Genomic DNA, 18328 nt, shown 5'->3' on the forward strand with positions numbered 1-18328 from the left:
TATAGCATGCACACAGAAGGGATATGGCTTACTTACACTGGTAAAAATAGCAAATGAATCAGTGAACTTTGGAGTTCTACTCAATAAACACAACCAGAGCATAAATGTACAAAGCATATTTGCTAAAGTGGAGGAAAATAGTAAAGGTTTCACGATACTACTGTCTCCCGCTCCTGAAAACAGTAATCGTCATTCCCAGAGATTATAATTTTATTCTTCAACTCCCCCGTGTATGGGTTGTGCTCCCTAGTACATCAACACAGGGATTTGAGTAAGAGACCCACCCTGCTTTAGAAGCTTCACTCCCTGTGTTTCATTCTATTCCCTTGTTTCCCCCTTTCCAGCTTACGCACATTTTCTTTTATCCTCCCTCTCAGACTGCACTCATTCCCCATGTTTGCTGTCCACTGCATCTCTCAGCACATCTATCTTCACTGCCACGACTTACTATGCTTCTTCTCTAACTATATGCAAGTACATAGTAGATCTTCTTACCCATTTATCACTCTTCCCATTTGTACTTCTTCAAAACTGCTGGCCACTCTCCCTATAGTCTCTAGGCTTCTCCTCCTCCTCCATCATTTATGCAATGCTTACTCTTAATTTAATCTCATCCACTCTTAGCCCTTTGCACCATCCCTTCTTCTCATATCATCCCTAATCATTTTAGGGCTTACATACATGAATATGAGTTGTTTAACTATGAATATTTCATACCACATAAATACTGTCTGTATGTTAAGAATTTGCCTGCGGCTAGTGCAATCTCAAGTCTATCAAGCTCTCCTTGTCTTTTACAACTGCAGTGGTTGCAGAGCTTTACAAAACTATTTACTGTAAATGTATACTGTCTAAATGTTCTTAGAGTAGACTGCTGCTGTTTGTATGTTTTAGAGAACTGGATTTCCCTTAGAGATTTTCTTCCTGGGTTTGCATATAAATGTGTTTTTTTCAGTGTCACTGCTCAACAGAGGCACAGCAAAATAATGGGTATAGTTCCCCATAATAAAGGGGTGGCGTAAGCCACAAAACTATGGGCTAGGCTTGTAAATGCCCTCGGGCAGATAGCCTAGTATGAACCTATGAACCTATGAACCTATGAACTCTGTTGGAACAACATCACATCAACAAAAGTGCTTGGAGACTTTCTCTATCTCAGGGACTTTGGGTGAAGGTGACTGGAAAAATAACTGAGCAGTGACACAGATAACGTGTCCTGCCATCAGTATCTGATACTTCAGCAGTATACCAAGGGCCCTGGTGATTCTCTGAGGAAGCTGTACAAAAAATAGAAAATGGCCACCTGTCGGAAGATTATTTTTTTTTTTTAAGTTTACAGCAGTTAGTGCTGGAAATTAGGTACATAATTAATGGATTTAAGGTTTGTTGTAGCAGTTAGTACTGGAAATAAAGCAGAAAATTAATGGATTTAATGTTTGTTGTTCTTTCCTGGAGTGTCTGGGGAAAGATCTGCTAGTTGCCGATAGTTGCTTCTATATGTATTTTCGGTGGGTTTATGCTTGCTGATAGCTACTACTATAGGATCAGAATCAGTAAAGGAAGAGATCATATTCATGACTTTCTATGGGACTTTACTTGCAAAAGTGTATGGCTGCAGAATTGAAATACAGCAGTTATACTTCATCATGGTCCAGAAATATGGACTTTGTACGCTGTTGATCTTAAACTCCTAACTGCCATGCAATCAATGATAATGGCATCACTATTGTGCTCTGAAAAAATAAACACACTGTTTTTAGACAGATTAAAACAGTCTACTTTTTGCAGTCAAACATGAAAAAGATTTTACACACTTTTACCACTAGTATCAGTTTTTGCTTTTTCAGCTAAAGCAAAACATTCCGACTCATCTTAGCTCTTAGAATAATTATTAATAATAATATTATACTTACATGTTGACTTCACATTAAGTTTTTGTACCTCAGGGAATAAGGATCTAGAGCATAGAATGGTTCTAGTAATTATACCCCAACAGCTGCTGTTATTTAAAAGTAATTTGCCGGCGGCTAACTTCACAGCACCCATGCAAATGTAGAACAGCTGCATGACAGCCGAATCACACACTAATGCCCTGTACGAACACATACACAAATGCATGGATCTCACCATACCAAATAGAACCAAAACACTCTCCTACAAAAATAGGAAGCCAATCTGGTGGTCCCTTGCCATAAACAAACTCTACATCAGAAGGAGGAAACTGATGCGGAATAAGGTGAAGTCTCAAGAATGGAAAAACTCCCTTATCAGCCTCAACAAAAAGTTGAGATCCTTCATCAAATCCTCTAAAGCTAACTATGAAAACAGAATTGCAGCAGATAGTAAAGACAACCACAAGGCCTTCCAAAGTTATGTAAAGAATCTCCAAGACAATACCCAGATTTGCTCGGAGCTACTGCACAATGGTACCTCCTATACTGAGCCAATAGATATTGCCAATATATTGGCCGACAGATTCAGTGCTAACTCTATCCCTCTCTCCCCCACCAAAGAACCAATCACAATACCAGTAGACTGCCAAGCACCCAGTACTGCTGCTGCACAGATTAAAACAGCACTGTCTAAGGCCAAGAATATGGCTTCTGCGGGACCTGACAATATCCCTGGCTGTGTTCTACATGAACTGCAGAGTGAACTGGTACCTCACCTGTGTGCTCTGTTCAATTACAGCCCCACCTCAGGCTTTCTCCCTACCAAATGGCACACTGCTACAGTCATCCCTCTCCCCAAAGGAGGAGAGAATACAGACCCTGGGAACTATCGCCCCCATTAGACTGATGAGTCTGACATGCAAACCCATGGAACACATCATCATGGACCTAATAAACAAGGATATAGGGAATCTCCACACTCTGGATCCCACACAGTTTGGATTTGTGAAGGGTAGATCATGCCTGCTCAACTTCTTAGAGTCAATCACCAGAGCTGTGGATGAAGGCAAGGTGGTTCATACAGCCAACCTTGATCTGGCCAAGGTCTCCGATACCATTCCTCACTCAGGAATCATAGAAACAAACAGTCACTAAGCTAGGCATCAACCCCTATATCACTAGGTGGGTTGCAAACTGGCTCACAGATAGAACCCACAGTGTGAAAGTAGCTGACTCCAAGGTCAGACTGCCGACCAGTCACAAGTGGAGTTCCACAGGGTTCGGTGCTGGGTCCTCTCCTGTTTGGTATCTACTTCTCTGGAGTCCAGGCCAACACGAAGGGACTCTGGCTGACAAAGTTCACAGATGTTTGCAAGTTGGGAGCTATTATTAACTCCCCAAGTGATTTTGATGTCCTACAGAAAGGCCTCACGGAGATCGACGACTGGTGTCAAAATCATGGTCTTAAGTTCAATGCCAAAAAATGTGTCGTCATCCCCTTTGGGAAAAACCCGGTTCCCATGCATTACCGCATCAATGGTAGCCCACTGAACACAGAAGGAGTTAAAAAAGATCTGGGAACACAGGTTGACATCAACCTCTCTTTTGATCACCACACTGCCACTATAGTCAGAAAGTCCTTCTATGTGGCACATCTCATTACTAAGGGTTTTGCATACAGGAAGAAAGAGGTCATTATCTCCGTCTACTCTTCCCTCATTAGGCCAGTCATCGAGTACAATGTCCCATTTGGCATGTACCTCACTAGACACCTGTAACAACTGGCGAGGTTGCAAAAGTACCTCACAAAGAATATCCTAGGCCTTAAACACTTGTCCTATATGGACAGACTCAAAAAAACTCCTATTCTCAGTCTCATATCGCCTACTTAAGAGGCAATCTCTACTCGACTTACAAAGCCATGTCTAACCCAGTTCTGTTAGAAATGCTACATCTAAAGAAATCCCAATCCCTCCACACCACATGCACCAAAGACCTCAACCTCATTATCACAATCAACAGAACAAGGTGGAGGGACAGGTTCATAACCCAGAGACTGCCCATGCTACGGAATAGACTTCCCATACATATCAAGCGGAGCACCTCACTGGCCCTCTTCAAGAGAAATCTTGATGAGTGTGTGGGAAATATGGCTCTACTTGACAGAGGCACTGGGAACAAAGGTTGGATTGCACGATGGCAGGGTAATCCTATGGGCTAGGCTTGCAAAGGCTCCAGGGCCATTAGACTAATACACACCTATGAACCTGTGATATTCCAAAACTCACCTTAGTACCACAGCATCCAGTGCACAAACTGCTGAACAGTATTTTCCCCGGTTTGGGAACATTTCTGTCTTCTCTTTAATGCATAAAAAACATTTTAAAATGCATGGTTTCCCTGCAGTGACATCATCAAGGAAAAACAGGGAACTTTTACTTCAGTGACTTTAGCATAGAAAAAGATTCTGTTACGACCATAGACCTTAATGGGCACATCACTGTACTTGCACAAAGGTCCCCCATTAAAAAGTCTATGAATGTACCACAAGTTACCCTATGGTCACAACTACAGAAGCTAAACTATGGAGGGCTGTGGTTTAAAAAAAAGTTTACACATTTTTTATTAAATAGCAGCCCAAACAGTAAGAAAAGCAAGCAAGAAAATAAATTGTGGCACTTATCAAATGCCACACTATACACAGAAACTTCAGCAAATTGCTTTAATATACTTAAAATAATTTCTTGAATAAACAAGCGGAATGCCACTGTTTTTTCCCAGTCAGACAGTGCATAAAACAACAATATTCATGTGGTTAAAAAGGCCTGTATCTGGGTGTGGTCTTTTTGTATACAACAGTATTATTTTTAATTTATTTCTTAAATACTGACTGTTGTAAAACTGGTGTTACTGTTTTTGTTTTACTCTGCTCTGTTTATTTTACATTTACATTAACTTTCTAGGGAACCAGGTCAAAACTGATTAGTGGATTAGTTCACTTACCTACAATGTAAATGAAAGCAAACAAATTAAGAAACATCACAATTCACAGAGTAATCCAAGTGGTGTAAAAGCCTAAAACAGCCAACCAGACCAAACAAATCAAAACAAAACCACGAAGTTTGCTGTTAAATAGGCTACGTGCTCAAGAAAGTCCAAAGTAGCGAATGGAAAATTCCACTTTATTAGAACAAAGACACTAACGCTCTTCAATTAAAACAACAATATTGTGCGTTTTCGTCTCGACTAAGCGAGACTTCATCAGATGTGTGGAAGTTGTGCAAAAAATACATATATATACACCCTATTCCTCTTACAATTAAGGAAAGGTGCCAATGATATTTGTTCTCAACATTTAAAAAGACAAATCAGCTTAACATACTCATAAATATTCATGAGTATTCATGCGTGTTACGTCAAACATTGAAGAAACACCTCCGTATACATTAAATTCCTTTCTATATACGGACATCCCAACAGTAAACACTCAAAGTGTTCATAATACATGAGAAATGCAAGCGTTAATTAAAATCAACACATATCTATTAAAACACAAAAATATAAACTACATATTCTAACTAAATGTGCAAAATCAGCTAAGAAAAATGGATCTCTGTTCAAAGACGGACGTCTGTTATAGCTATGTTGTTTATAATCAAGCCAACAAGTCAACCCACTCTCTAAAGAAATGTATTATATGTAAGTGGAAACAATATAGGTAAATGTTTCAAAATACATAAATATGAATAATAATAGTAGTAATAAACCTACTTAAATAAAAACACCTTGATAAAAACTATTGGTTAAAAACGCATCAAAAATATATGTAAGTAATCTATCTAAATGTGCAAACTTGCATGTGCAAAATTTCATCATAATAATTTAATATAAAAATATATATAACTTAAATATCTTATATATTAGTAAATATAAATATATATATATATAGACATCATAAAATTACCAACAATAATGTATTCTATAAGTAATGCCCTAAATAATAAATAGTGGTTTAGAAATATAGTGGTTAGAAATATATATACACACCAGTAGGCTATTCAGGGCACCCTGTAAACCCTACCTATTAGGTTTATTTGTTTTTTATTATTTTTTAATTTATTAAAAAAATCTACATTAATTAATTACATGCAAAACTTATCAAAAAGAAAACCTTGTCAAAATAAAATCACACAAAAGAGACACAGAGTGACAAATACTTAAAATATGTGTAGTTCATAATATGTGAAACATATAAAGCATATAATGCACACAATGAAACCACCCTCTAGTGTCAAGTCAAGCAATACTAATAATATTTATATTTTGTTTGATTTTAGTCTCAGTATAGCTCCTATTGATATAAAATCATTTAGTCCTGGACTTCTACCAGCATCCAAGTGCACCTGCCACCATAATTCTCTACTTTCTAGTATGTCTTCCCATGGTCCTCCTCTAGAGTCAATTTGAATTTGTTCTAATACAAAGAACAAAAATGTTGCACCTAAACAATTTTTAGTATGCTTATACAATGCATTTGTTTCTTTTTCTCTTTTTATATCATATGTGTGCTCATAGACCCTCTTTTTTAATGGTCTCTCGGTCTTTCCAATATAGTAGGATTGACATTTTTGGCAGGTGGCTAGGTATACCACTCTTTGGGTTTCACAATTATAATAACTAGAACTTTTTATTAATTTATTTCTACTCTCCAAATAGATTTCACTTTTATTAATTATGAAAGTGCATTGTGGACATCTACCACACTTAAACGTTCCGACTATTACCCCCATATTTGTTCTCATAGCTTTCCCTGTTCTTTCCAATATGTTCCTAATATTAGGTGAATTTTTATAAACAATTTTGGGAGTTATCTTTTTAACTTCCTCAATATCAGTAAATGTCAAAAAAGTTTTCCATTCTCTGTTAAGTATTTCTCTCATATTTCTGTTATAAGTATTATACTCTAATATAAATCTCCTTTGATAGTTTCTATCTTCCTCATTCAAACTTTTAAAATTCAGATTTCCCTCGTTATCTGGGACACCTATTGTGTTAATGGCTATACCTTTGATTGGTTGAAATCTTCCAGTTCTACCTAATACTACTTCATTCCTTATGTTTCTTATAAAATCTATGGGGTACCCTTTTTCCAAAAACATATTTTCTAATCTTTCACATTCGTCATAGAAATCCTCTTGTCTGCTCGTCATCCTACACCCCCTCACAAATTGCCCTTTAATAATATTTTTCTTATTGTGAAAGGGGTGTGCACTTCCAAAGTGTAAGAATGAGTTTACATAGGTAGGTTTTCTATAAACTTTAGTTTCAAGATTACCTTTATGCTTGTAAATCTCCACATCTAAATAATTTAAAGTTTCTTTGTTTATTGTATAGGTAAATTTCAAGAAACTAGTAGTAGTGTTTAAATAATTCATAAATTCAAGAAAATCATTATTACTTCCTACCCAGAACATAACCATGTCATCCAAATATCTATGGTATAATAACCATTTGTCTTTATATTTGGAATTTATTATATATTTCTCTTCCCATCTCGAGAGTACTAAGTTCGCATATGTGGGGGCGCAAGCTGCTCCCATTGAAACTCCAGATTTTTGTTTAAAGTATTCCCCATTAAAAATTAGGTAGTTGTTTTTTAAGATTACATCCATAAAACTGACAGTAGCTATTTTTTCCTCTTGAGTCATATTCCCATCTAAAAATATACTTTCTTCAAATAATTTCATCCCTTCATTGTGTGGAATACAAGAGAACAAATCAACTATATCTATAGTTATGAAAATAATTTCTTCCTTATATATTTCGGGAGTTATTTCTCTTAAAAAATCCCAGGAGTCTTTCAAAATAACACTTTTATTAACCCAAATGTGTTTTGCTTTTGTGTCAACGTACTTAGCTAAAGGAACTGTCATTGCTCCAGACGCTGACACAATAGGTCTTAAAGGAGGATCCTCCTGGTTTTTATGTATTTTGGGTATGCCGAAGATAGTTGCTACCCTTGGTTTCTTCACTTTCAAATAGTTAACAGTTTTAATATCAATAACATTCTCTAAGTGCAAATCATCAATTAATATATCTATTTTTTTGTGTGCCATCTCAACCTCCTGTTTTGAGGCTATACAATAAATCTCCTCATTATTTAAAATAGTATTCATTTTTGCCTCGTATAAAATTTTATCCATAATTACTAACCCACCCCCTTTATCAGGTTTCATAATTCTTACTGTTTTATCATCAGCAATTTCTTTTAGTAATTTGTTTTCTTCCCTTGTTAAATTGTAATGATAGTAATTCCCTTTTCTATCATTTTTCTTCCTTATTTCATTTTCCATTTTCATCTCCAAATTCTTAATTTGTGGTAAAAGGGGAGGGTTGTATGTTGATTTTTTACTCAATACCCTACTTTCTTTATTCTCTATATTCTCTTTATGATTAGCAAGCCCTACTCTAGAGGCTAAAATGGTTAAATTAATTTTTCTTAAAAAAAGTTTCATATCTATTATAGTATTAGCTGTGTCTCCTTTTTTCGATGGAATGTATTTTAGTCCTTTACTAAATAGGCTAAAATGATTTTTGTCAAGGATATAATTACTAAAGTTATATATAGAAAAACCTTCATAACTATTTTTGGCATTTACTCTGATAATATTATTATCCCCATTATTTAGGTTATTATCCTCATTATTTAGATTATAATTATCGTTTCTAAAATTTATATTTGAGTCATCTTCTACACCTGTATTCATTACATCATTCAAACTAGAAATAAAGCTAATATCTTGATTGCTTCCTGTGACATGATGTGTCTCAATTGTGTGGTATACACCATTTTCCTGAACTACTTCATAATGGGTGAGGGTTTCTAGTAATTGAATCTCCCTCTTCCCCTTTTCCCCCCATATGTCCGAAAATTTCTTCTCCTATCATCCCCTTCATCAGAGAATATTTCATGGTTTTCATTTCCTAGGGGTGGAAATTCAATATCATATATTTGTTCATCCATTATATCCTTGTTGTAGGTCGTACCCTCATCCCTTCTATATTTCCCCCTATAAGTGTTATTATAATTATTATTATTATAATTCTTATTACCTGTATAGTGTGTCTTAATAGGTTTCGGGTAACTTATATCATTTGCATATTCATATATGTCCCTATTTAGTTTATTCCACTTACGTTGTATAATTTCTTCACATTTCAGATCTATATTACTTCTAATTTTAAAATATTTCTCTTTTTCCTCCTTAATACTAAAAATCATATCACTTTTGATACATAAATCAATTTCCATAATGTCCCTATCTAAAAGTGTCAATTTTCTTTCATTTTCATCAATAATGTGTTGCACAACTTCCAAACCACAGAGTAACAGAGTAACAGTCTAATTTCATACTGAAATGTTAAAACAACTCTTTTCAGTTACTGAGAAAGCTGTTTATTCAAAATTCAACAATTCCAAGTAGAAGAAACATAATCGTAATAAAAAAAATCGGTTTGTACCTATAGGACTCACTTAATAAAAACAGTTTACCACTTTTGTTTTTATCTTATTTGGACTTCTTCAGAACTAACAACCAAATGTATCATGACAATTTAAACAATCATTCAATCAAATCAATCACATGATAAAAATCCATCAAACAAAAATTACATTCTCAGACTCAAATGAACATTTCTATGTTTCATAAAATTGGTTAAAAGTTTATAAATAAAAATGCTTATAATTCACTTTATTTGAATAACCACGTTTACTATACAATATAAAATTGTCACAATTATGTAGTTCTTAACTTCAAAACACTAGTCATTCAAACCAGGCAAAGGGTCTGCATTCAATAAAAGCTGCCCAAATAACTCCCAGTACTCTAGCCTTGTTTTCCAACTCTCTCTTCTAGCATTCAATTGAAATTTTACAAAGTAAAAAACAGATAAAAAAAATAGGACAATGAAATGCATATATGCATATATCATTAGTCATATCACCTTTCTGACGAAATACATGGGTCCACAAATTCTATACTTCCGTGAATGCTCAGTTTTGCCAATACAAAATGTAGGACATGATAAACAATTTGTCAAAGCAACCACAGATCTAGTGTCACAATTGTATCTATCCTTACAGCAAATCGATTTAGTGTAAGATGGAACTGTAATACTAACAGAATCATAAATAAACATGTAATAATGACATGCTCTACATTTTAGCATACCAAAATCACTTTGTACATTTTGAGGTGATTTATTTCTTCCATTCTCAATAATGTTTTGAAGATTTCTACCACTTTTAAACACAAGACTCTCCTCAAAGCATCTAATCATATTGCTATTATTGAAAGCACCCTTCCAATTTTTAGTAATACATTTTTACTAGCAACAGCTTTTTCTACTGTAGGGGAGGACCATGGTTTTACTATAATTCACCTTTTTTCTCTGGTGGACACCCAGGTTCACTGCCCAGCCTACATCCTTCAAAACAGGCAAATAATTTGTCAGTCTCTTCATAATTATTTCATCCCTAATTTCAATAAGTACATTCAATGGGTATCCCTGTCTAAAAATAAATATTTAAGTTTCTCTAGTTCCCTTAAAAAATATGTTCTTCAAACACTATCCCAGATAACCTAACCATTTAGCCATTAAACTGTTTATCCACACCTTAGTCTTAGATCACACTACCACCACTCTAGGTCTGTTCACTACAGAAGACACATATAACCCCATGTGTGTTCAGGAACTGGGCTCCTGTAAGTGGAAGATCACAAGAAAAAGCAGAGCTCATACCTTATATTTAGTGACAGAAAAGAGTGGACCCTTTCCAATATAGTAGACAGCTACCTCCAACAGGGATTGAGAGACAAGCGCTTATATGGATGGCGCAGTGGTGCAGCGTTAGCGTTGCCGCCTCACAGCAAGAGGTTCTCCGGTTTGATTCTCAGCTGGGGTGCCTTCTGTGTGGAGTCTGCATGTCCTTCCTGCATTTGTGTGGGTTTCCTCCGGGTGCTCCGGTTTCCTCCCACATTACAAAGACATGCATTTGGAGACTTTCTCCCTGGGCCTCCGCTGAAAATTGGCTTCATTCCAAGTCAGACTTTCCCAGTTAACAAATGTTAAATAAATAAATAAATAAATATATCATACCTTCTGTCTAATTCATCTTCTGCCCAGAATCCAGCTGAATGCATGACATAATTCAACAATCACACAGTACTGTGTGTGTGTGTGTACACACACACACACACACACACACACACACACAATCAGAAACACCAAAAGGTGTTATCTAGAACAGAATAATTTGCTTCAAAGTTATATAAACCTGCAGTTTACTGCCACTCTACCCCACCCTAAACAACAGTGCTCCTCTTATGGGCTTAATTACTTAATAAAGGATTTTCGACTGGAAACAGACTGCCTGCCTTGCTTGGATTACTTTTGAATACTTAGTAATACTGTAGAATTATATATTTTCTATTATTACTTTTTAACTTGACGAGTTTATGTTCGCTACTTCTACTACTATTGTCTGATCTGATTAACATACAGTGATTAACTTGAAATATATGGACTGAAAATCTTCCACACAGAGAAGTTTCTTACACTGTTTTATCAAAGAAAACACACATGCTCGTGCACACACACACACACACACACACACACACACACACACACACACACACACACACACACACACACACACACACCTCTATGAACAACGTGAAGAATTGATTTGTTTGTGTGCACTTTATGTTGTGGGAAGAAATTGCAGCACCCAGAAAACCCACATTGACAAAGGAAAGGCATGCGGGTTACTCAGAATACATCCAGCAAGAAACTGAAGTACACAGCCAAGTGCCATAAGGCAACAATGCCAACCACTGTGCCTTAATGCCACCCAACCGAACCACTCTAGAAAAACACTTTTCCATTTATTCATTTATTTATACACACCACAAGCCATTTCCAGGTATGTGTATTCTATGGATAAATGCATTTTCAAAAGAAAAAAAGAAAACGAACCATTGCATGTTGCCTTCTAGTTTGTTATAATTAATTAGCAGCTCTCAAAATGCATGGCCTTAAGTTATGAAAATTTTGCTTAAAATACAAAATTCTAAAGAAACCATCAACTGAAACAAGCATCCCACTTAAAAAGGTCTTTATTACTGTTACCATATACATTTTATTTTAATCTGCTGGTCTGTCCATTTCTAAAAGGAATCTGCCACTGTTATCTGACATAATTAACCAAAGTCTGGGCTACAAAAACTGAAAGCAGACAGAGAATTACACTTTTTGTTTGTTTTAGCAACTTAATTTCAAGAATATAATTTGAAATGCCTCATTAGCAAACAATAAAAAAAAAAAAAAAAATCACTAAAAGCCCCTCTTCTCAAAACAAAGCAAAAAGCGAAATGCATTATCCACTCACTCTGGTCCTGGTTAAAGCGCAGATTGTTCACTCCTCGTTGCTGTGCCATTGCTGTTCATTACTTTCTCAGCGTTCGTGGACTGCAACTGATGAGTTCTAGACTGAAGGACAAAATGGAAAATCAAGGCCAAAATAAAAATCAGCAGGTTGTACAGACATTAGAAACCATACAAATCTTTTCTTAGACTGGACTGAAGATAATCACCATTTGAAACAAGGCAGCCAGGAGCAGATCACACATACTTCTGTCACTGTCACTGCAGAATTCATCTGCCACTCTGGTGAAATATACACTCTTAAATTAATAATTTGTTATTGTGGAAGAAGGGGAGGCATTCACAGCAAATCCTTTCAAATGTAAGGAGGAAGTCATCCGCTAAACAAGCAGCAACCTTCAAAAAGTAACTAAATCCTCACCAAGAGAATTTCTGGAACACCACATATGAAAGTACTAAGATAATGTCAGGTCAGGTGAGGGCATTGCACTAAACAGGCAGGTAAAGGAAACAAGGAGGTAGGACAGGAAGTAAGGGATTTCTTGTTGTTGTTGTGTCTTTCGGCATTTCCCGGTTAGGGATCGCCACAGCGGAACTCCAGTCCGCTAATGATTGGCAGTTGATTTTTACGTGCCGAGTTGCCAGCCCTGATGCACAACCTTCAACGAAGGTACTCCCATTTACGCATGTCTCCACGCAGAAGATGCTCTAGCTGAGAATCGAACTGGACAGCGTCTTACTGTGAGGCGACAACGCTACCGCAGTACCACCACCGCGGACGAAGTGAAAGGTATATGTTGTCATGACAATGACAAATAATACAGAATGAGATTCAAAAAGGGGTGATTGCAATAGTTTACACATATTTCAAGGGGCTTAAAATCAGGCAAGTTGACAAACCATTAGACAGAAGCTATGAGTGCAGAGCATAAGTAGGGAAAGACAGAAAAGAAAAACATTTTCCAAATTATGTGTAACTAAGTGCGGACATTGTGCAGTAGGAAGGCTATACTACTGGCTGAAGCTTTATTTAGTAGGAAGGTTATTTTTCAGTGGTAGTACAGCAACAATTCACTGAGGAGGCAAGCCACAGTACTGAGTAGCGGGGTTTCAAAAAGATTCTAAGGGAATTTAAGCAACAGAAAAACATGAAGTGCATGAGTGTAAATTATTTATTCCTACTCCCAAAACTTGTGCTACAGAAGCAGTACTACAACCATAGGAAATATCTTCCTTAGAAGAGAAAAAAAACATACAAATAAGCAGAAAAGAGGAAACTTAGATGTGTTACGTGACGGGGAAATTTTTAAAAATGAAAAGTTATAAAGGACAAGGCAGAAGCACACTGGAAAACAGTCATTGTCAAAGCTTAGAAACAAGATTTGACTTTTCTGTAACAATAGAGATGTGGTATACAGAAAACCATGGAGGATAAAAACAGACAGAGCTTAGGGAAAGTTAAAAGCAAAACATGGATAGTGGAAAGTTGGGCAAAATTTAATAAAATACTAATAACCTATACTTTTAACAAATATCATTCACAAACAGTATCTTGTCTAGCAAGCTACTGCCTGATTATAGACATGGCAAAGCAGAACAAAACTAATCAAATTGTATTTTATTTGTCTTCATAGATTTTTGTTGATTAAGGGTCCCCTTCTACCTGCACCAGCAGCATTAAGTAGGTGGCCACAAACATAAATAGAAGCAAGATCATATAAAGGCCAGTGGCTAAGAAAAAAACATGCATCTACCTTTAACAAAAGAGAATTCCATATTATATCCATGCTGTTATCTAAATCCAGTTTGTCATTTGTAGCAGGTAACCAAAATTAGAAACGGAATCACCAAGGAATGGGTTTGTAACAGAAGGCAGGCTTTGAGGGTATACTAAAAGAACAAATACAAATTCACTTTCCAAATGAGGGACACCCTTTCAGGGTCCACATTCAAATCCTATTCTTTCTATTTTCACAAGAGGAATCCATTTATGGGCTCCTTTAAAATAGCATTTCCATTTTACCAGACAGCTGTCCTTCCATGGTCTCTCAACTATCTCATTTCCATTTTTTTTACCAAAAAGCAACAGCCATCTATGAAGCCCTAGCCAAAAACTACAGTACATTAAATTCTCATACAAGTCATTATATTGATACAATTTCACTAAACAAAAGATGGACCCAATACCTCCGAGTAGTACAGGTGTTCTTAAAATTCTACTTGTCACAGCTCATCCCACCAAAGCCATCATAACAGTTGCTTTACAAGGTGGATCTTCCTCCATGGTGGGGGAGGGAGATCACCTTCCCTTCAGTCACAATTGCTGGACTTCCTCTTCTAAGTATCTCTCTTAATCAAAAAGTAAATTTCTTACCCCATAACATCAATGAAATATGGTTAAAAAAAGACTCAACTTCAAACTGTACAAAAAAGTGCAGGCCTCCCAGTAAATAAAATAAGATAATATAGCAAAGCATTCAAAAGTGTAATTGCAATACAGTTTAGATGGACACTAAGTAAACTAATACAGCTATATAACAAATAATGAAATATATACACAGACTAGATGCCACCTGTAACTGTATGAGTGAGAAGAGGATATATCCGCCATATTACGTGGTAACTATATGTTGGTAACAGCCAGTGAAATGAAGTTTGGTACACAGCAGAATGGTGTCTTATCTGAGATAGTGAAACTTTTCTAAAAATTGGCACAACATCCATCCTCTCAGGAGGCAACTGGCCCTGCTGTGCAGTCCGGAGATGAAAAAGTGATGCGCACTTAAAACAGACATCACAAAGACAAAAAAGTGACAGAGACTTCAAAAGGCTCACCCATCCATTCAAAAATTCAGTTGGCAAAGAGCAAATGTGAAAAAAAAAAGAAATTACCAGAGTCCGTGACAAATACAGAAAAGAAAATTCTGAAAAGATAAACAGAAACGAGCAGATTGGTCTGCCATATACACAGAAAAAATAAATTCAAGAAAGGTAGTTTTGAGGTCAAAGCAGCTTTGCACTGACCGCTTAATCTTTGACAATTAGATATATGACTTGAAACCTTTGCAAGTAAAGATATGTCCAGTACATCCAACACAGTTTGGGAACTTTTGAGAAAATGAAATATAATAAATTGGATGCTATCGGTGAACAGTTTGCTATACGCGCCGTGGAACTTGAGAACTAAGACAATAAAAACTGTAATCTCTCAACGCTTTTCAAATTAGCAAATAAGTAATAAAATAGCAGACAGCATTAACAAACATACCTTACTCAGCAATACAAGAACAAAACTGTCAAACTGACTGAAGTGTTTATGTTTTACTACATACTTCCTGTTGACAAATGTTTTCCTTCCGCCTGCCACTGCCAACGTACAGTAGTAGGCGGGCGTACGTATACATCGAATTATAGTTGAAATGATGGGTTATCGGTTATTTCTTTTTAACATTAATATTACGTAATTTGTGGTGTTATTATAGTTAAATGCAGAAATAATACTGATGAAAGCGTTATTAACATTTCCAAGAAGAAAATTATACATGTCAACTATCCAGATTTTCGCAGAATGTCTAGATTTTTCCCTCAGAATTTTGGTTTGTGTTTATTAAAATTTGTGGTTTTCTGGCAAATCACTGCTATGATCTGAGGAGTGAAATCACTAAACAATGACATACATTTGAGTTTCAGACTTCATATCTAGTAGAAAATGCATTTTAGCACAAGCCCTGTTACTTTAGATACTCGTTAGAGCAATATTTAAAATATCCCTATTTTGGGGCCTTCGTATCCCCATTATGTTAGTATTTATTATTTTATTTAATATTTGTTTATTTAACATTTGTTTACCAAGATGGTCCGGCTGGACAGCTAGTGTCCGTTTTCGGCGGAGTCCTAGGGAGAAAAGCTCCAGAAAAAAAGTTACAGAGTATGAACAATATACATAATAACAATCAAGGTACTCATGTAGAAGGTTAACAAGGTAGCATTACAGAGATAAGTACAGTCATGTGTTCTCACACTTTATAGACATGCAGAGTTTTAGTATAGAATAGGCATACAAACAATGTTTACAGTATGGACAAAGAGAAAGGGTGTAATATAGCAATAACCCACGCCTGGGTGTGGGTAATGCTACCAAACAAAGCCAACCGTGGGTAAATTTAGCATTACCCACACCCAGGCGTGGGTTATTGCTATTATACCATGACATTATTTAAGAAAAGAAACAATTACTTTTCTTAAATAATGGCATAGTATGATGCCTGTTTACTGCCCTTCCGCAGATGTCTGGCATCCGCAGCAGTTGTGATGTACTGCGCGCCTGCGCAGTACATCAGAGCTGTGGGCAAAAGCAACGGAGAAAGCAAGATCTCCGTTGCTTTTTTTTTAGTGTTTCGCTATGTTAAATGAGTTTAACATAGCGAGACAGTTTTAAAATAAGCAACGGAGATGTCCGTTGCTTATTTTAAAACTGTCTCGCTATATAGCGAAACACTAAAAAAAAAAGCAACGGAGATCTTGCTTTCTCCGTTGCATTTTTTTAAAACACTGTCTCGCTATGTTAAATGGGTTTAACATAGCGAGACAGCTTTAAAATAAGCAACGGAGATCTCCGTTGCTTATTTTAAAGCTGTCTCGCTATGTTAAACCCATTTAACATAGCGAGACAGTGTTTTAAAAAAACGAGTTATACTAATGGAAAAAAGTCCGGGCGACCGGACCTTTTTCCATTAGTATAACTCGATTTACAACGGGCACGCTGGCCAATCAGCGTGCACGTTTTGGGGGGGTCATGGTATAATACAGTATCTTGTGTCTTCAAGAGGGATGGGGAGTTCAGGGAGGACCTTTGCAAATACATAAATGATTGGTGTGTAGGTAGGATTTTAATTGGGTTTTGAAGGTGGTTGGACATTTTTGAAATCTGAGATCAGGAGGCAGGTTATTCCAGATTTTAGCAACTTCGTTAGTGAAGAGAGATTCGCCTGAGCTATTTTTACACTGGATATTTTCTATTAGAGCTTTATTAGTAGATTGCAACTGCCTCTTTGATTTGTAGAAGGTTATGATGCTGGATAAGGCAGGGATTTTTTCAGGACAGTATAAGATTTGGTGTGCCAGGTTGAGTTGGTGGTATCATAGTAGATTTGGGAATTCTAACCAGTGTAGCTTGTTTAGGGATTGGCAGTGGTGGGAGCGTGATCTGGCGCTGGCAGCGAATCTGGTGATTTTGTTATAGCATATGTAGAGTTTATTAAGGTCAGTTTTATATAGGTTTGTCGATCCTCGGCTGGGGTGCCTTCTGTGCAGAGTTTGCATGTCCTCCCTGTGGTTGCGTGGGTTTCCTCCGGGTGCTCCGGTTTCCTCCCACATCCCAAACACATGCTGTAGGTGGATTGGGCACTCTAAATTGGCCCTAGGGGTGTGTGTGTGTGTGTGTGTGTGTGTGTGTGTGTGTGTGTGTGTGTGTGTGTGTGTGCCTTCTGTGGAAGGATGGGTGCCGGGCTGGCAACTCGACACTGTAAAACTCCACTGCCAATCATGAGCGGACAGGTGATCCGCTGTGGCAACCCTTAACTGGGAAAAGCTGAAAGAAGAAGAAGAATAGTGGACATGCATATAGTATAGCTACTAGCAGATGGGTTCTGGCTATGGCGATTCTAGCTTCAGAAGTTGGATATCGTTTACAGCGATAGAGGGTACCTAGCTTATTGTGGACTTTAGAGACAGTGAGGGATGTTTGTTGTACTTTAGTTGTTGGTCAATGGTGAATCCTAGTAACTTAGCTTCTGAGACTGGGGAGATGAGAGTCTTGTTAGCTGCGGATATGGAGGAGGTAGTGTCTTGGGTTTTTGTAGGGTGGAACAGCATAAACTGTGTCTTCTTTGGGTTTAGTATTAACTGGGAATTGTTTAGCCAAAATTCTATTTCGGTGAAAAATTGTTGTTTTTTTGTTGGAGAAGTATGTTGGGTGCAGAGCAGATCAC

General features: G+C 36.8%; 1 protein-coding gene across 3 annotated transcripts in view; it reads right to left on the bottom strand.

The window, feature by feature from the left end:
• WDR45 (WD repeat domain 45) overlaps positions 1 to 15703 on the bottom strand; it is a 956899-nt gene extending 941196 nt beyond the window's left edge. For all 3 annotated transcript variants that reach the window (XM_044080189.1, XM_044080188.1, XM_044080187.1), the window contains exons 1-2: positions 15607 to 15703; positions 12343 to 12443 (exon numbers count right to left, since the gene is read on the bottom strand). In XM_044080189.1, coding sequence (XP_043936124.1) covers positions 12343 to 12391 — 49 coding nt within the window. In that variant the 5' untranslated portion in view covers positions 12392 to 12443; positions 15607 to 15703. The remainder of the gene's footprint in view (positions 1 to 12342; positions 12444 to 15606) is intronic.
• Between the last annotated feature and the right edge of the window lie 2625 nt (positions 15704 to 18328).

This window comes from Protopterus annectens, chromosome 8.part0, assembly GCF_019279795.1.
Source record: "Protopterus annectens isolate FY-2018-M chromosome 8.part0, PAN1.0, whole genome shotgun sequence".
NCBI classification, from domain to species: Eukaryota; Metazoa; Chordata; order Ceratodontiformes; family Protopteridae; genus Protopterus; species Protopterus annectens.